General features: G+C 47.8%; 1 protein-coding gene across 1 annotated transcript in view; it reads left to right on the top strand.

The window, feature by feature from the left end:
* The window catches only part of RRP12 (ribosomal RNA processing 12 homolog), a 33,823-nt gene that overhangs the window by 3,137 nt on the left and 11,370 nt on the right, over positions 1-19,316 (top strand). Inside the window, exons 3-23 of the mRNA XM_084846602.1 lie at positions 125-208; positions 2,450-2,526; positions 7,047-7,152; positions 7,677-7,793; positions 8,064-8,202; positions 9,584-9,711; positions 10,028-10,126; positions 10,215-10,306; positions 10,408-10,519; positions 10,946-11,046; positions 11,147-11,261; positions 11,550-11,692; positions 13,255-13,376; positions 13,745-13,809; positions 13,950-14,112; positions 15,614-15,768; positions 15,929-15,996; positions 16,421-16,514; positions 16,777-16,935; positions 17,085-17,165; positions 18,264-18,369. Of these exons, the coding sequence (XP_084702728.1) occupies positions 125-208; positions 2,450-2,526; positions 7,047-7,152; positions 7,677-7,793; positions 8,064-8,202; positions 9,584-9,711; positions 10,028-10,126; positions 10,215-10,306; positions 10,408-10,519; positions 10,946-11,046; positions 11,147-11,261; positions 11,550-11,692; positions 13,255-13,376; positions 13,745-13,809; positions 13,950-14,112; positions 15,614-15,768; positions 15,929-15,996; positions 16,421-16,514; positions 16,777-16,935; positions 17,085-17,165; positions 18,264-18,369 (2,326 nt within the window). The remainder of the gene's footprint in view (positions 1-124; positions 209-2,449; positions 2,527-7,046; positions 7,153-7,676; positions 7,794-8,063; positions 8,203-9,583; positions 9,712-10,027; positions 10,127-10,214; positions 10,307-10,407; positions 10,520-10,945; positions 11,047-11,146; positions 11,262-11,549; positions 11,693-13,254; positions 13,377-13,744; positions 13,810-13,949; positions 14,113-15,613; positions 15,769-15,928; positions 15,997-16,420; positions 16,515-16,776; positions 16,936-17,084; positions 17,166-18,263; positions 18,370-19,316) is intronic.

Here is a 19,316-nt window from a genome sequence, read left to right as displayed (position 1 = left end):
TAAGCAGACTGCAGGATAGGCAGGAAACATGTGGAGTGTGTGGGGCGGGGTGGCATATTATTGGGGAATGTTAATGAATTGGGTGTGTTGAGCTTCCAATTCTTACTCTCGGCTTTTTTTACAGATATGTGCCGTATTGGCTGCTGTCACAGAGGTGATCCGGGCACAGGGTGGTGCAGAGAGTGAGACGGAGTATTTTGGTGCACTGGTAAGTATCAAGGGAAACGGGGTAGGAACCTCTGTTGAAGTTCCAGAGCCCTAGTAGTGAAGTATGGCTAACAGCAACTGTTGTGGTCACAGTACCCACCAATAATCCCCTGCTAAGCCTCCAGTACTTGCATGGGGAACGTGGAGAAGAGTTTTCCCTTTGAGAAGAATGTGCAAAAACTTTGTTAGTCTCTTCTTCGGATATGGGTGGTGCAGCTGGATGCTGTGACTTCTGTTATATTGGAGGGGCAGGCAAATATGTTGTGGTTTGCCTTGTGTTCTAAGCCCCATGCAAGCATTTGGCCTTCTCAGGTAAGGGCTGAAGGTGGGGAGGGAACTCTCGGCTCAGCAGGGTTCCTATGCCTTGGACTGGTGGTCAACAGACAGCCAGGTAGCAGGTGCAGTGTCCCCATGGCACCAGTTCTGTGTTAGGAACACAGTCACCTCTTGCACAGTCCAAGTCTGTCATGCTTGCAAAGCTGCAGGAGCCTATGTGGATCAGGTAAGTTGATATCCCCACAGAGCAGGGGAAGGCAATCTGGTGCCCTCTAGGTGATTAGCAGTACAACTTCCATAATCTTTGATTGTTGGCCATGCGGCTGGGGCTTACAGGAGTTGTAGTCCGAACCATCTGGAGGGCACCAGGTTGCCTACCCCTGTAATAGCCAGAAGCAACCTGGTCACTGCTGCTGGTCGTAGGATAGGCCTTTCTTCTGGCCTGCACTGAATGAAAGTGTGGCATGCATCCTATACCCATAGAGCAGCCAGGGAAGACAGTATAAGGAGGAACATTCTGTGTGGGAGACCCTGCTCCCTACTGTTGGAGTGTGTGACAGCAGGAAAGTGTGTTGCACGATACAGTTTAAGCAAGACACAGTAATCACATATTGCAAGGTGAGAGGTGGGAGACAGTTGGAGCAGTGGTTGCTCGTATAATGGATGCCCCCTTCCCTTGCTTACCTGTGCGGGGTGCTCTACCCCATCGCCTCCAGTTGTTGGGCTGGGTTGGGTGGCTTGTACCTGGAGTTCTAAGACAAGGTACCTGTAAGGCAGAGGTGGGGAACCTGTGGCCTGTCAGGTGATGGACTGTAACTCCCATCATCCTTGACCATTGGCCTTTCTGGCTGGGAATGATGAGAGATAGAGCCAGCAGCTTCTGGGGGCTGCAGGGTCCCCACCCCTGCTGTAAGGGTTCTAGGCAGAGAAGTATTTGCACTGTGCTCAAGCTCTCATGTGTGCTCTGGAGACATCCTGTCATATGCAAAGTGCCCTTTCCCCAGAGTTCCTGTCACAAGTCCGCACCCAATCACAGCATACCACCACCAGTATATAAAACCCTGATAGAGAAACCAGAAGTCAGATGAAAGGGTGCATGGCATGGGGTGGTGCTCTCTCTGGCCTCAGGTCACACACACTTACGGCGTACAAGGGGGATCCTGGTAGCCACCAGAGTTTCCCCTTGTGCGCTTTGTGCCTGCCCTGAGGCAGTATGCTGTGGCTGGGTGCTGACTTGCACCATATCCTATATTTGATCATGACGACATGGGTGGGCCAGTTGTTGCAGGGGTGGCTATTCTTAAATTACTTTTCCTACTCCAGTGAACATGATGTGAAGGACTTTCCCTGTGCTGGTTCCAAGGCTGGTGTAAAGCACCAAAACATCAGAGGGGTAGTCATGGTATGAGGATAGGATATGGTGTAAGTGTGCTCCCCCCACCCTGTCCTGGCCATGACTTTGCTCCCTTTTGGCTATTCCACTGGTGCATTCTCACCGGCAGAACAGCTGCGTCAGTGTATCTATAGTGGCTGTGGTGTAGCAGGGCTCCTGTCATATCCTGTAACCCCTTAGCTGGCTTATCGTCAATACTGGATTGCACCCTTAAAATAACAACACTGAAACAGCAAATAAAACCAGCATAAATCCCAGTCGCTTTAGAACTAAAAGGTCTTGGAAAATAGAAAGGCTTGACCAGGAATGGTAGTAGAGTAGGAGCCAAGTAAGCCTCCCTAGAGAAAGCAGTCCACGTGCAGGGTGCCAGCACCAAAAAGATCCCATCTGTGGTCACCATTTGCTGTGCCTTCATTGTGGGGGCTGGGGGGAAGACACGTGGTGAAGAGCCTCTGATAACGTCAGCATATGGGCAGGCTGCTGTGAAGGTAGGGACTTCAAGATAAAGTCCCAGAAGTGTCCAACCTCCTCTCTGATTGCTTTGCTTTGCTCTGCCATGCTATGTCTCCTTAGATGACTACTCTGGAAGCTGTGGAATCACCAGAGTCCCTGGCTGCTGTTGCTTATCTGCTGAATTTGGTGCTGAAACGGTGAGTTCTAAGAAACAGAGTATTCCTGGTCTAGATCAGCGGTCCAACTCAGGATGCTGTAGAGCAAGCTTGGAACGGGTTCACAATCTGTGATCCCTCAAAAACGTAATTGGGTTCCCCAAGGGTGCCCTCCCCTGCTACCTCTGAATTACTTCCCCCTGCGATCCTGACACAGACCACTTTTTCCACACTGCTAGCACCAGCCAGGAAAGACTGATCTATATCAGGATCACTGGTAGATGTGTGCATGTGTTTATTTGTGTGGGTGTCCCTAAGCTAGCATCACATGGGGCCCTCGGGGCTGAAAAGATTGTGCAGCCTGGCTTAGAGCAACTGGGGATGCAAACATAATGTTCCATGCTCTATTGACTATGTCTAGGTCCAAGGCTGATCTGGCCTTGAAAAAAGAATGTAGCTATCAAATGTGCTTGGCCCTCCTGTAAATGAATTTACACTCTTGATCGTTACCATATCTTTTTGGCAATGGGGCAACAAGATAAATGTGCTTCCTTTTTGGTGTGAGTGTGTGACCTGGTTTGCATGATCACCACAGCCCACTGTGACTTATTAGGCATGGGGGGTTGCGGTGCCTGCGGGTGCTAACTTGCCAGTCCATGCCCTCACCATGGCAGCTTCTCATTATGTGCAAACCCAGCGAGGGTGGGTTGTTAGAGTGGTTGACAAACCACCCAGAACCTTGTCAGCCACCCCAACAACCCACCCGCACAAAGGTTTGCACATAACGAGAAGCTCCAGTGTGCCCCAAATACTTAAAGCGGCTGTTACTACTGCAACAAAAAGCCCCACAGGGAAATTTACCCATGGTGGCTTCTCGTTGCATGCAAACTGGGACACTGTGATTGTTTTTTAATTGACTACCATGTTGGTTTGATGTACTTCTGAACTGAAGTATGCTAAAAATTCCTGCCCCTTCATGAATCACTGCCTTGTTGTGGCGAAGGGGCTTGCATAACTGCGGGAAGCCATAAGCTAGGTCGTGCAGGGCCACCCAAGATGGACAGGTCATGACGGAGAGTTCTGACAAAATGTGGTCCACTGGAGAAGGAAATGGCAACCCACTCCAGGATTCTTGCCAAGAAAACCCCATGGAACGTATCACAAGGCTAAAAGATATGACGCCGGAAGATGAGCCCCTCAGGTCGGAAGGTGTCCAATATACTACTGGGGAAGAGCAGAGGGAATTTCCAAGTAGCGCCAGAAAGAGTGAAGCGGCCGGGCCAAAGCCGAAAGGACACTCAGCTGTGGATGTGTCTGGTGGTGAAAAGAAAGTCCGATGCTGTAAAGAATAATATTGTTTAGGAACCTGGAATGTCAGATCAATGAATCAAGGTAAGCTGGAGGTGGTCAAACAGGAGATGGCAAGATTGAACATCGACATCTTGGGAATCAGCGAACTAAAATGGACAAGCATGGGCGAATTTAATTCAGGTGACCATTATATCTACTACTGTGGACAAGAATCCCTTAGAAGAAATGGAGTAGCACTCATAGTCAACAAAAGGGTGGGAAAAGCAGTACTGGGGTACAATCTCAAAAACGATAGAATGATCTCAGTACGAATCCAAGGCAAACCATTCAACATCACAGTAACTCAAGTCCATGCCCCAACCACTGAGGCCGAAGAAGCTGAGGTTGATTGGTTCTATGAAGACCTACAACACCTTCTAGAACTAACACCCAAAAAATATGTCCTTTTAATCATAGGGGATTGGAATGCTAAAGTAGGAAGTCAAGAATTCACTGGGATAACAGGCAAGCATGGCCTTGGTGTACAAAATGAAGCAGGACAAAGGCTAATAGAGTTGAGAACATGCTGATCATAGCAAACACTCTTTTCCAACAGCACAAGAGGTGACTCTACACATGGACATCACCAGATGGTCAATATCGAAATCAGATTGGTTATGTACTTTGCAGCCAAAGATGGAGAAGCTCCATACAGTCAGTAAAAACAAGACCTGGAGCTGACTGTGGCTCAGATCATGAGCTTCTTATTGCAAAATTTCGGCTTAAATTGAAGAATGTAGGGAAAACCACTAAACCATTCAGGTATGACCTAAATCATATCCGTTCTGAATATACAGTGGAGGTGAGGAATAGATTTCAGGGATTAGACCTGATAGACAGAGTGCCTGAGGAACTATGGACGGAGGTCCGTAACACTGTTCAGGAGGCAGCAACTCAATCCATCCCAAAGAAAAAGAAATGCAAGAAAGAAAAGTGGCTGTCTGATGAGGCTTTACAAGTAGCTGAGGAAAGAAGGGAAGCAAAAAGCAAGGGAGAAAGGGGAAGATATACCCAACTGACTGCAGAGTTCCAGAGAATAGCAAGGAGAGACAAGAAGGCCTTCTTAAATGAACAATGCAAAGAAATCAAGGAAAACAATAGAATGGGAAAGACTAGAGATCTCTTCAAGAAAATCGGAGATCTCAAGGGAACGTTTTGTGCAAAGACGGGCATGATAAAGGACAAAGAAGGCAGGGACCTAACAGAAGCTGATGAGATTAAGAAGAGGTGGAAAGAATACACAGAAGAACTATACAGGAAAGATCTGAATGTCCCTGATAGCCATGATAGTGTGGACACTGAACTTGAGCTGGACATCCTAGAGAGTGAAGTCAAGTGGGCCTTAGGAAGCATTACTAACAACAAAGCTAGCAGAGATGACAGTATTCCAGCTGAGCTATTTAAAATCCTAAAAGATGATGCTGTTAAAGTGCTGCACTCAATATGCCAACAAATTTGGAACACTCAGCAGTGGCCACAAGACTGGAAAAGGTCAGTTTACATTCCAATTCCAAAGAAGGGCAATGCCAGAGAGTGTTCGAACTATCGTACAATTGCACTCATTTCACATGCCAGGAAGGTTATGCTCAAAATCCTACAAGCTAGGCTTCAGCAGTATGTGAACCAAGAACTACCGGAAGTACAAGCTGGGTTTCGAAGAGGCAGAGGAACTAGAGATCAAATCGCCAACATTCGCTGGATCATGGAGAAAGCAAGAGAATTCCAGAAAAACGTCTATTTCTGCTTCATCGACCACACAATCAAAGGCTTTAGTGTAGATCACAACAAACTGTGGCAAATTCTTAAAGACATGGGAGTACCAGACCACCTTACCTGTCTCCTCAGAAACCTGTACGAGGGTCAAGAAGCAACAGTAAGAACCGGACATGGAACAACCAATTGGTTCAAAATTGGGAAAGGAGTATGACAAGGCTGTATATTGTCACCCTGCTTATTTAACTTATATGCAGAGTACATCATGAGAAACGCTGGGTTGGATGAATCACAGGTCGGAATTAAGATTTCCGGGAGAATGATCAACAACCTCAGATACGCAGACGATACCACCCTAATGGCAGAAAGCGAAGAGGATCTCAAGAGCCTCTTGTTGCGGGTGAAAGTGGAGAGTGCAAAAGCTGGTCTGAAACTCAACATTAACAAAACTAAGATCATGGCATCTGGCCCCATCACTTCCTGGCATATAGAAGGGGAAGAAATGGAAGCAGTGACAGATTTTATTTTCTTGGGCTCCAAGATCACCACAGACGGTGACTGTAGCCATGAAATTAAAAGACGCTTGCTCCTTGGGGGGAAAGCTATGGCAAACCTAGACAGCATAGTAAGAAGCAGAGACATCACCTTGCCGACAAAGGTCCGTATAATCAAAGCTATGGTTTTCCCAGTAGTAACGTATGGCTGTGAGAGCTGGACTATAAGGAAGGCTGAGCACAGAAGAATTGATGCTTTCGAACTGTGGTGCTGGAGAAGACTCTTACGAGTCCCCTGGACTGCAAGGAGGTCAGATCAGTCAATCCTAAAGGAAATCAACCCTGAGTGCTCATTGGAAGGACAGATACTGAAGCTGAAGCTCAAATATTTTGGCCACCTAATGCGAAGAGAAAACTCCCTGGAAAAGACCCTGATGCTGGGAAAGATTGAAGGCAAAAGGAGAAGGGGGTGGCAGAGGATGAGGCTAGATAGCATCACCGATGCAATGAATATGGACTTGAGCACACTCCGGGAGAGAGCGCAGGACAGGAAGGCCTGGCGTGCTATGGTCCATGGGATCACGAAGAGTCGGAGACGACTGAACAACAACAAAAATTCCTGAATTGATTAGTCACTCCTTATCAGGAATTTGTTGTGAATCCCTGATCAGTATAGCTGCTACCATATACATTTTCCATTGTATTAGATCCCTGTTTAGATGGGATGGCCAAAAATCCCCACAGTGCTCCAGATGTGGATGCCCCTTGTGAAGGGAGAGACAAGGACAACTGTGCCAGTGATAAATTGTGGGAGCTGGTCAGGGCTTGGATGGCCCCTGTGTCTCTTGAAGTAGAGTGGGTGACTGGGAGGGTAGAAATTCAGGGTGCCCCCAACTGAGCCTAGCTGCAAAAGAATCCAGTTATTGGAAGTGTAGATTAATGGGCTACTTGCTTTCACTTTTCCTTCTTCTTGATGTCTCCCATCTTTCATCCCCCACACCCCAGGGTACCAGGCCCTGTGCTGATCAAGAAGTTCTCTGACACTTCCAAGGCGTTTATGGGCATCCTAGGCTCGCAAGCCTGTGGAGACTCCACCTTGGCCCTGCGCTGGGTAAGTGCTCCAGGAAGGACTAAGATGGGGCATACGGAGCCTCTGGATATTAGGTGGGGGGAGCTGTTGTGCCTACTAGGACCCTTTCTGCAGTGTGATGTGCATGTCAAGGAGGCAGAAGCCTGTTGTCCAGGAGCCCTTTGGCCCAACTTCTTGAGCTGTTTTCCCCCTGAACAAAGTGTATGGAGGAATGTGGAGTCAAATCAATCCTATTGTTGGGCTTTAAGGTGTAGGGTAGCCTTCCCCGGCCTGTCGCCCTCCTGATGTGTTGGATTACAACTCCTAGCATTTTTGATGATTGGCCAAGCTGGAGTTCAAGTCCAATACATCTGGGCGGCAGCCGGTTAGGGAAAGCTGCTGTAAGAGGATGTTTTGGCCCTTGGTTGTGCCAAATGTATTAGAAATTAAAACTGAGGGTTCTCCAATCACACTGGCAAGGACATTTCTTGATGTCTAATGTGTATTGGGACACAACTAGCTGTGATAACACAATATCCATCCTTATTCTGTCTCCTTCCTATCAGGTGCTCTGCTGCTTAGCCACTTTGCTGCGAAGACAGAATCTGGTAGCCTGGAACTACCCTGTGACGATGCAAGTTTTCCATGGCCTTCTCAGCTTTACTGTCCATGTCAAGCCCAAGGTGAGTTGCTGGAGATGCTGGTTCGCATCCCCTTCTCTAATGTGCACATACCAGTCAGTTTCACTGCACATGGACAACTTCCATGCAATCCAAGACAGCCGCAAGAACTTGTTCGTTGTTGTTAAATTTATGTCCCGCCTTTTCGTGTGGAATGCCCAATGTGGCTAATACAAAAATTCATAACTTATTTCCCAGGCATAATGGCACGGAGCTGGGCATATGCTACAGCCCAGCTTGCCTCCTTCTCACACACCCTCTTCCCTGTTTCAGGTCCGCAAGGCTGCTCAGCATGGTGTTTGCTCCATCCTCAGAGGGAGCGAATTCCTGTTTGGAGACGGGGCTCCCTTACATCACCCAGCTGCCTCTTCTACCGCCAAGTTCTGTGTGCGAGAGATTGAGAAAGCCGGAGGTACTGGGGATGGGAAATGCATGTGCTGAGAAGCTGTTACCTTGTGGAGGTCGCATGTCCACAATATTTTACCATTTTAGAAATCTAAGCGCTGACCTAGAGGATTTCTTACTACCTCTTCTAAAAGATATTGTGAATTGGTCTCGATTTCTTAACTGTGTATCTTACTGAATTGATCAAACAGCTCCACTGAGATGGCAGTGTAGGTATCTCCCAGTAACTGCATAACTGACCTGGGACTGAGATCTGGTGAACTAAGGTAAAACACATTGTGGTGGGCCACATTGGTTTGGACTGCATAAGTTGGGCCCTCAACCATTTGGGCACATTTGGAAATTTTAAAAGAGAGGTCACCCATTTCACAGAAAGCAAGCCAAATTAATTTCCCCAAATCGCCTCTAAATTAATTCCTCTAAAATTGTTCCTCACAATTAAGGTTCTCGCCCCACCCACCCCCTGACATCAGTTACTGTTCAATTAACCCATTTATTTCCTCTCAGCCAACTCACCCAGAGCCAGCTAAGGAAATGTTGCTGCCTCCCTTCCAGTCTCTGTCTCTCTCCGCTCTGCTGCTGGATCTTACTCTCCCTGGATCAGCCGTGCTAGAACTCTCTCTTGCATTCACCTTGCACAGACCCTCCATCCCACCCTTCTTACTCCCTCCTCCTCGGTACCACCCCCTGCCCTGTAGCTTACCAGGCTAGTGGAGTTCCTTTAAATACACACACACACACACACACACACACACACACACTCCCCTACCTATATCTATCTCTCTGTGGGTACCTGGGCACAGTATTAGCCTAGACTCTACCCACCTGGCTTCTTAATTTTCCCAGAGTGCCTAGGGAACCTAAGATGGTGGGCAGCTGCGGCCTTGGCCACTGCTGTGCTTTGCAGTATGCCCAGCAACTCTGTTTAAAAAAAAAATGTTGCCAGGGAGAGGCGAGATCATGCATTCCACAGCAGACCTCTGTGGGCACCATGTTGGGAAAACCTGGCATAGATATTCCTACTTCATTGAGTTTATATTTTTAGCACCAGATGAAAACCTTTTCCTTTTCTGAAGCCTTTTTGGTAGTCTTATTCCCTCCCCAAACTAGTTTTATGCTCTTTTTATTTCCTATGTGGTTTTAATGTCAGTGTATTGAGATCTGAAGATCTCGAAAGCTTGCATATTTTTTGTGAACTTTTGGTTGGCCTGATAAAGGTATTACACTAATACAGATTTTGTATATCTTATGGATTTTTAATTTATTGATATTTTTAAGCTGCCATGGGAGAAAATCTTCGCGAAGGGTGGGCTGTAAATTTTAGAAGAAACCCCCATAAAGCAATTGCGTTGGGAGAGTAGCAGCACTGACTCTGTCTGGCTCCCCAGGTGCTAAAGAGGCCACCACCACCTTACATGTGCTCACTCTGCTGCATGACTTGTTGCCCTGCCTGCCTGCCCCATCTGTCAAGTTGTGCTGTGAGACCCTGCTGCGGGTGATGACTCTCAGCCACGTGGTGAGTTCCTCTCCCTCTTCCAGTGGTGGCTCTGTGGCATTGCCTTTGCTGTAGCAAATCTTCACAGCCCAGTTGGAGGGCCAGAGAGCTTCAGTGGGAGTGATGGGGCATGTGGGTGGCCTTTGGGTATCTCCCTTGGCATCTTGGCTTGGATGGCCTCTCTTGTGCTTGGAAAATACTGGGGATGGAGCATTGGGTGACCAGGTTTGGCCTCCTGGATTTGCAGGTCGGGGGTGAGGAGAAGGGGGGGCAGAGGTGCCTGGTGCATTAAATGACACTTAGTTTTTACACACTTTCTCTTCTCTCCCCTCCCCAGCTTGTGACAACATGTGCTATGAAAGCCTTTCATAGCCTCTTTGTCGCCCAGCCACCCTCCTCCTGCCTGCCAGCGGAGCTCAATGCCCAGATTATCGTGGTGAGTATCAGAGGAGCTGGGCCATGGGATGGTGGGGGTATAGCCAGCCCTGGGCACTCAAGAGATGCTGTCTGTTCTGCTCCACCAGGCACTCTACGACTATGTACCCAATGAAAGTGACATGCAGCCTTTGTCAGCCTGGCTGGCCGTCATGGAGCAGGCACATCTCAACCTAGCCAAGTAAGGAGTAGTGGTTGGAATAGTGATGGGGATGTTTGGGCGGGGGGAGGGGGCATATCTTTTCCACAAATAATCTCCAACAACACTTCTCTCTGTTGCAGGCTGCAGTGGGGTCTGTGCTGGGCTCACCTTTCCCGTCTCTTCAGTGCGACCATGAATTGTTTCCTTTCTCCTCACACCCAGGTGGTGTCTGCTGCTGCCCAGACCCTAAAGGTGCTGTGCAATCCTTCCTCCCGGCTTGTCTGATGTAGAGCTGGCAAGAATTGTGCTTCTGTGGGGCTTGGCTGCCTTCATGGGACTAAGGAATGGTTGCTGCATTTCACTGCAGGATGTTTTCTGTCTTTGAAGTATTTTTACCTTGCTCCTCAGCCAAAAAGGCTCCTGGAGCAACCTGTATGCAATCAGTAAAACACAGTTCTGCCCACAGGCATACAATCTAAAAAGACACAACACACAAGGGAAGAAGAGAAAATGAAGTCTTTTGGCAGGGCTGGTGGAATGGCCCCACTTTTCCTCTCATCTCCCTCTGTACAGCCTGCTGGTGGTGACAGCTGAGGATGGAGGGAGATGTGCACTCATGTCCTGTAGGGAGTATGTGGGCTGGTGCTCATGCTAGGTGTGTGTTTTTGCATCCTTCAGGTCTTGCTCAACAATTGTGTGGCCCCTCACATTGCAGAACTGGGACTAGTTTCCTCGGCCACCCCCTCTGGACCTACTGCCTACATCTGCAAGATGTTCAGGTGAAAGAAACAGCCAGCTGGGTTGGGGGAGCTGGCAAGCCTGGTTTGTCTTGCAGCCCCCTTTTTTATTATCAAGTCTTGCCACTTCCTTTTCTTGCAGAGCAGTGGAAGAGGGCCTGACGTACCACTTCCATGCTGCATGGGGCCCTGTATTGCAAGTGCTGAAGACTTTCTTTGAGGCGTGTGGGCAGCAGTGTCATCCTGTCATGTGTAAGGTAAAGGGGCTGCTGTGGCGATTGAGGCCTACACCACTGGAGGCAAGCAGGGTGTTCCTAAGCCTCCATTCCAATAAAGAGAATATTTGGACATTGGGGCCTTGCAAGTTTCTGGGGTTATTGGTTGCTAGCTGGTGGGTCAAGGATGCATAAATGTGTGTTATATTACGTTGGATATCAGGAGGTCAATGATGTGAACCTGAATGTAGGGAAGACTTCTTTAGAACATATGCGTGATATGTCTCACTGTGTGACTCTTCCTATTTTCTTGTTTCCCTTCTGCTGCAGTGCCTGCAGTCCCTGGCTGACCTGCGTAGCTCCCCACACTTTCCCCACACTGTGTTGCTTGACCAGGCTCTGGGGGCTGCAGTGGCCACTATGGGCCCTGAGGTGGTGCTGCAGGCTGTGCCCCTAGGCATTGATGGCACAGAGTGAGTATGATCTCCTGGGATTGATGGTGACATTTCTGTACCTGGACCCTTCCATCTCTCCAATCCTGCCAGTGGGTAAAGGCTGCCGGTTCTTGTGTCTTTGCACTCTAAGCCAATTTTCAATACATGTAGGCAGGTAGGGCCCACAAATGTCCTTGCCATTGGGGAGCAGCTTTTAAAATCTGGCAGGAGGATGGGGACCCTCCCTGCTGTTTGCAAGGCTTTGAAAGTGGCAAGATGTCTTCCTGCTCTCCGGGGCTCAGCTAAGCAGGGACGAGCCCCTGCTCCTCCCTACCCAGCTTGGGGAGGAGAGTGGAGACTTGCCCAGCAGTCGCACAGGGTCTCTGGGACACTTGGAGCACCCCTGATGCTCAGCGTGATGTTGCAGACTAGATCCTGGAGCCCTCTAGATGTTTTGGACTACAAACCCCAGCATTCCTCATCATTGGCCATGCTGGCTGGGAGTTGGTCCAGAAATCTGGAGGGTACCAGGTGGAGGAAGCCTGTAGAAAAGGGCAGGATTGGTGATGAGCTCAAATTTTGGCAGGCTTTCAGCCAAAACTACTATATAAAACAAAAAGGACAAGGTCCCCATTAACAATTTCAGTACAAACACTCCAGGTATAAGAGACCTGCACAATGGCACCAGACCAGTTAATTACAAAATTTGTAGCGACTGGTGCCAGTTGATTTTACAAAACAACAATTATAAACAGTCAGTCAAAATTTCAGAACAACTATATCAATTATTCTCATCAGTCCTTTACGGGACCCCACTGTTTCCGTTTCAACTCTATAAAGTCATTGTCAGGTACACCTGTAGGCATAACATGTTCAATAACAAATTGCAGTAACTGATAGTGTTGAAGAATAATAATTTCACTTCCTGATTGGGCAAATTTTTTCAGTAGTATACTGGTCAATGAAGGCAAAATAGCCTCCTTTTTTCTGTGGGTTAAGAGCGAGGCAATCCCTCTGATATTTTCCAGCTCACCCTTCCCAGAATGTGTAGATACTCTCAAGACCAGTCGCCAAACAGACAGACACTGCCCCAGCTATTTTGACAGGGCAGAAATGTGACTTACTAAATAAGCATCTGTGTCAGGTGTCATGGAATTCTGAACTTTCCTACTATGTCTATAAACTCAGAATACTGTTCCAGGTTGCAAGCCCGTGTTTGGGAGAGGGCTAGCAGGAAATGGTTCTCAGCGAAACCTGATTGAATCCGCCTGTGCCATTCAGTTTGAAGTTCCAAAACCAGAAATCCTTGGCCATGCTTGGGGCTTTCACACTTCCACTGTCTTATGGTGGTGTTGTGGCTGAAAGCAGAAAGCACTGGGAAAGGCACATGAGCACCAAAACTCAGCATATCCCACAGCAGTGCTTCCTGTCCCCTAAATTGTGTCATCTTTTCCTATGTAATGTTTGTGTTTTGTTAAAATATTTTTATGTGCTCACAGATTACATTGAAAATGTGTGATTAAAACTCAATAAAAATAATTTAATTTTTTTGGTTCATCTTGTTCTCTGTCCTGCTTCCCCACACCCACCACCCAAAATAGGGAGGCACTGGATTTCCCTCACAGTTGGCTCCTTCCTGTGCTCCGAGACAACATCCGAGATGCCCCGCTTGCCTTCTTCTCCAGCTATTTCCTGCCACTGGCTGCTACTCTAAAAAACAGAGGTAATTGAGCCTCATAGCACCTATGAGCAAGCCTGAGGTACAAGACCCTAAAGGAGCATGACAAAAGCTTCCATCTTTAGGGCTGATGAGTGCAACACAGCTGTGGTGGATGCCACCTGGGGAAAATCAGAAAATCTCCCGTACTCTTATTTTAAAAATAAAATGGATGCTGGATACTGGTCAGATGTGAACAGATATCTGGGTCTGCTCTCCTATATAGTGCAACATGATGGCATTTTTCTTTAGTCTGGTGGGGTATTGCATGCCATGCAAACTCCAGGTGCCCCAGTCTCAGTTCTTTTCTGACATTAACCTGTTAATGCCTGCTAAGCTACATTCACAGATCTTTCTGTCTTATCTTTCTACAGCCACAGAGTTTGCCCAGGTAGGACGGGACATAGAAGCCAAGATCTATGATACGCTACAGTGGCAGGTGAGGAATCCCCCCCCCCCGCCCCCGTTTGGTTTCATGTGCTTTCTGCAGCTGGGGCGGAGATGATGTGCATATGGGGCTGGGGGTATAGCCATATGGGCAGGTAACAATGCTAATCCCTTCCCTTCCCCATCTTTCAGATATGGACACTGTTGCCTGGTTTCTGCAGCCACCCCATAGATGTGGTACCTTCATTCAAAGGATTGGCACGCACCCTGGGTATGGCTATCAGTGACCGTTCTGATCTGCGGCTGATCGTGTGTCAAGCTCTACGCAGGCTAATTAACAAGGGTTGCCAGACAGGTATGGTTTTCTGTGGGAGAGACACTTGCCCCATTTCCTCCAGCAAAGTCGTCATGGGTGGAGCTGCTTTGAGACCAGTTGTGCTTCCTGCTGTAGAAGCAAGAGCGGAGAAAGACAGGTAGAGGGAAGTTAATCCATGCCCATTCATAAGGCATACCAGTGACTCTTTGTAGCTTGCTCTGTGGCTGTGCCATATTTATTCATTTCATTTCTATGCGGCCCAATAGTCGAAGCTCTCTGGGAGGTTCACAAAAATTAAAACCAACAAGCACACAGTAAAACAATATAAAATATAAAGACATTAAAACATTAAAACCACAATACAACAATACAACCAGAATAAAACCAGCATAAAACTTAGCAGCAATGCAAAGATTTAAAATACAGATTTAAAATAGCAAAGCTAAAAGTCTAGAAAACTAAAATGCTAAAATGCCTGGGAAAATAAAAAGGTCTTCACTTGGCGCCAGAAGGAATGCAATGTAGGTGCCAGGTGAACCTCACTAGGGAGCTCATTCCACAGCTGGGGTGGCACAGCTGAAATGGCCCTCCTCCTAGTAGCCACCCACCTCACTTCCTTTGGCAGCAGCTCACCGAGGAGGGCCGCTGAGGATGATCTTAAGGTATGGGCAGGCATATATGGGAGGAGGCAATCCTTCAGATAACCTGGCCCCAAGCCATTATAGAAAACCAAGTACCATTTCATTCCCCCAAGATCAAAGAAAATGGTAGCTTTTAACAAGCTTGTAGTTCAGTAGGAAGGTAGGAATCTGCCATGCTGAATCAGACCATTGGACCATGTAGCCCAGTATTGCTGACACTGACTGGCAACGGCTCCCCAAGGTTTCAGGCAGGAGTCTTTCCCAGCCCTACCTGGAGATGCCAAGGACTGAACTTGAGACCTTCTGAATGCAAAGCAGGTGCTCTGCCACTAAGCCACAGCCCCCTCCCCTGTGAAAAAATGTTATCAATTACCTTTTTTCTCCCACTCCTGGAATGCAATAGTGTTCCATGTTTATTACTTAATCCCATGCAACAGAAGACTCTATTGTATAATCTTGTATTGAGTATATGATGTGCCTGTGGCAGAAGAGCCCAGCAGGATCCCTGCTATCTATTTGGTGTTTTTAAGCCCCTCTGCACTAGCACTCAGTGATAGGGATGTCGGAGAAATCCACAACAGATTCAGATGAGTTCAGATTTCTATGAATCAGACCTGTGGATTCTGCAGCAGACCCGCTTTTTCTGAGTCAGTGGATTCCGCAGAGTTGCGGACAGGTTTTTTTTACTTTTGGGGGGATTTGCTCAAGTATCCATTTGGAAACAGGAACAAAATTCTCATACATCGGTAAATAAAATCCGATTCTGTCAGTGAGTGGATAATGCAGCAAAAGACTCCTGACAATCTGCAAAACACAGACAGAATAGATTTAACAAAGTCCATACATCCCTAGTCACTCACTCTCCAACTCCTGTTGTACTTGTGTCCGTTCTCTTGCAGAGGCCGAACGTGCTGAGGTTGGGCGTTTTGCAAAGAACTTCCTGCCCATCCTGTTCAATGCATATAGCCAAGAGGGCGGTGCCAGTGAGAGTCCTGTGCACCGGCGCTCTTTGCTGGACACTGTCCGGGCTTACTTGACGGTTACTGAGCCACAGGTGAGCAGAGTTCTATGAACAACATGTAGCTGTTAGGTCTTAACCTCCTGCTGGAGTGCTAGGATGGAGAGGGGAGGTGTCCGTAGCCGGGTGGATCTTGGAAACTCACCTGGAAACAGCGGTAAAGGGGGCTCTGTGAATGACACTATATCTATTGCAGATGGTGCATGGTTTCCTGGACAAAGCTAGTGAGAAACTGACTAGCCCTGAGAGTTCAGAGTTCACCAGGTAAAGCCATCCCAGAGCATTTTTTTTCCTATAGTGGAGGAAGGTTTCTTCAAATGGGTTGTACCTCCCACTTGCTCCAGTAGAGCAAGCCTATGCAAATCAGAGTTGTCTGTGGGAACAAGCCGCTCTCAGCTCTGGTCCTGCCTAGCTCCAGAGCACTGACAGTTCTGCCTCATCAGAGGCCTGATTCCACCTCCACCCCTCCAATTAGATAACGAAGGAAGAGAATCAGAGGGGTGGGGGGAAAATGCATCAAGGGAATACACATAGCCTTCCAGTCTTGACCCTAGCTCAGTCGGTGTGGGACGTGGTGGGTTTACACACTAATACGTAGTGGGAGTTGGGTTTGTCCTAGGGAGAAAGCAGAGTCCTAAAGAGAGTAGTTCTCTGTTCTTGTTTGCTAACCATGCCCTCCCTGCTGCAGGCTCTCCATGTTGGACCTTGTGGTAGCCATGGCCCCCTACACTGATGAGCCATCTCTGCATGCTCTCTATGGCACCATCCAGCCCTCCTTGCAGGTGAGCTGCTCTTTCACCCATGCAGTTGACTTCTACCCATGTGCTTGCGTCATCTTAAACATTCTCTGAGCCACATGGAAGCTCCTTGGGGATAAGTGGCTCCCGTGCTACTTGGAAAACGTCTCAAGGGCACTATAGACAGGACCTCTGCTTGGTTGCTGGACCATGTGTCCCTTTCAAGGTTGTGAGGACTGGAAGTCTGTATGATCCTGTGCATGCAACTTGTATCTCTTGAACAACCCTTCTGGTCCAATCTTCCTAGAACAAGGACCACAGGATACAGAAGAAGGCCTACCGCGTGCTGGAGGAGGTGTGCGCCTCTGACTGGCCTGCATGCCAGAACTTTGTGCGAAGTCACCGGGAGGAGCTGCAGAGTGCCCTTCTGGGCTCCCTGCCCAGTGCCACTTCACCTGCTAAGAGGGTAAGGGAGGGATCTGGGGAGAGAGGAGCTGTTGCTTTACCACCTCAGATGGGTAAAATGCTGAAGCATGGCAGAAGGGTAAGAGGGAGTGTTCTGGGTGCTGTTCTGCCTCTCCATTGCTAACCCTATGCTCTTTCGTTGTCCCCCAGCCCCGGTTGAAGTGCCTCTTCCATATTGTCAAGCAGCTCACAGTGGAGCATGAGGATTTTGTCACTGCCTTGGTACCAGAGGTGAGAGAGGACAAGGGCAGGAAAAGGGAGTAGCTGCCAAGGGGTTGAAGGAGCTAGAGCAGTACTTGTGGGGTTTTCTCATCAGAAGATGGAGAGAAATGGTGCTTTGGGGCCAGCATGTTGGAGTGTGTGTGTATGTGTGCATAAATGAAACCTTAGTCTCCAAACAGAGCCATGCTATGGGACAAGTGATCCTTCTGATTTGTTATATTGTAAAGGCCCACACTTCTGTGGCCCATAAACTGCATTTTCTCCCCGTCCACCTTCTGTAAACACAGACAAGCCCATGCCAAGTGCAGCTGCACATATACCAAGCCAGCCTTGTTCCCTGTTGGCTCTGCCTCTTTTGCATAATGGTCGATATTGTTCCACATGCTGAACAAGCCTGAATTTTCCTCCAGTCAAGAACGTAACCATTTCTCCTCCTTTGTCTTGTTATTGGAAAATAAATATGATAGTCTCCATCAGTGCAAGGTTGTAGGTAGCCTGTAGGGCAGCCTTCCCCAAGCTGGTGCCCATGCTGGCTGGGAATGCTGGGAGTTGCAGTCCAACATATCCGGAGGGCACCATCTTGGGAAATGCTTTTGTAGTGGATTACTCCTCCCACTTGCTCCAACAGGCAGGACTTGCGCAAATTGGCTTTGTCCCTGACCACTCGAGGAGTAACTGCTCCCTCTCAGTTTCTGCCCTACCCGCTCCACAGTAGTAGTGCTGCTGAGGAGGTTTAGCTTGATCTTCGAGTTCACTTGATATTCCAGCAACAGACTGGAAGTTGTGTTCTCCCTACCTGAATCTGGATTAAGTAGTCAGGATAGGGAAAGAGCCTGCCATTAAGAATTCCTTGCACGGAAAGCACGTTGTCTGTTGCCTCAGTTTTGTTTTGTTTTTTAAACTCCAACAGAAACAAAGAAGGGCCCAAGTAGGTGGCTACAGTCTTTCTGCTGGGGCTGTTTTTTGTAGAAAAGTTAAAATGGCCGCTGTGCTAGCGCTTTTGCGCTCTCTCTCTCTCTCTGTGTGTGTCTCTCTAAAAGCTGATGATGCAATGAAGTTTTAGGTGCTGGGCAGGTAGGATCAGGATGTTGATTTTGCTGTCCCTAGGTAATTCTCTGCACCAAGGAGGTGTCTGTGGGTGCCCGCAAGAATGCTTACAATCTGCTTGTAGAGATCGGTCACACCTTCCTGCGCTTTGGCCCCACTCCAAAGGGTGAGTCCTGGTTGTCCATATCAGGCTGTTGCATGAAAACGATGGCCCTCTTTGCCCCATGTTCCCCATCCTTCTATCAATAAAGGCCATGTTGGCTCCTGTCATCTCCTATCTATTTTTGACTACATGGCATTGTTCCTCATCTCTGATGCCTCAGTTGTCCTAGTCATCCTAATTAACTCTATCCTAGAACTGGACCGTATAACTCCAACTGTGTTTTTAAAAATGGTCCTAACTTTGAACTGGATCCGCTCCAAAATCTGTTTTAGATATGGAGCAGTATACAAATATTGTAAATAAAAATAAATAAATAAAATCTCTGAATTCGGAGACCTAGATTAATTTTATGCAAACTAATGACATCTGAATGTATTTGGTTATTTTGTATCATTCTGTTTAGCCATAAGAAGGGGCTATACAGGCTATTGGAACTCCAACCACTTGACCCCTAGAAATCCTGCTTGACTTCTCCTTTTTAGCTTTTGTGATCTCAGTCAGCACTGCCTACAAACGTTTCCCAGATTATCCTTGCAACCATAGTGGCTAAAATCTTTGATTCTCAGGGTAAATTCTGCACCTGATATTAAATTCCACACTATTGCAGAAATGGAGAATTCGCTTTAGTCCTGCCTATAACCAGGGCTTCAAGTACCCCTGCTTGCTGTTCTTATACTGTACAAATCAGGTTAAATTTTTTTGATAGTTCCAGCTTTAGAGGAAGGGCTTCCAGTGGCTGGATTATGAGGGCTTTGCTGTCCTCCCCAGCTCAGTGTCATATGACTGTTTCCTGTCCCCTTCCCCATATTGCCTATCAACTGTTGATATCTGTGCTCTTCTCTTGGGAGGTTGTCTTACACCAACTCAGCCCATTGGTCCATTAATATTTTCTGTCCTGACTCTCCAAGGTGGTCTTTCCCAGACAGGGGTCTTTCCCAGCTCAAGCAGGA

The sequence above is a fragment of the Heloderma suspectum genome, chromosome 3 (assembly GCF_057233095.1).
Source record: "Heloderma suspectum isolate Gila_16-S chromosome 3, 16-S_ref, whole genome shotgun sequence".
Lineage (NCBI taxonomy): Eukaryota > Metazoa > Chordata > Lepidosauria > Squamata > Helodermatidae > Heloderma > Heloderma suspectum.
This window is presented reverse-complemented; position numbering and strand designations above follow the sequence as displayed.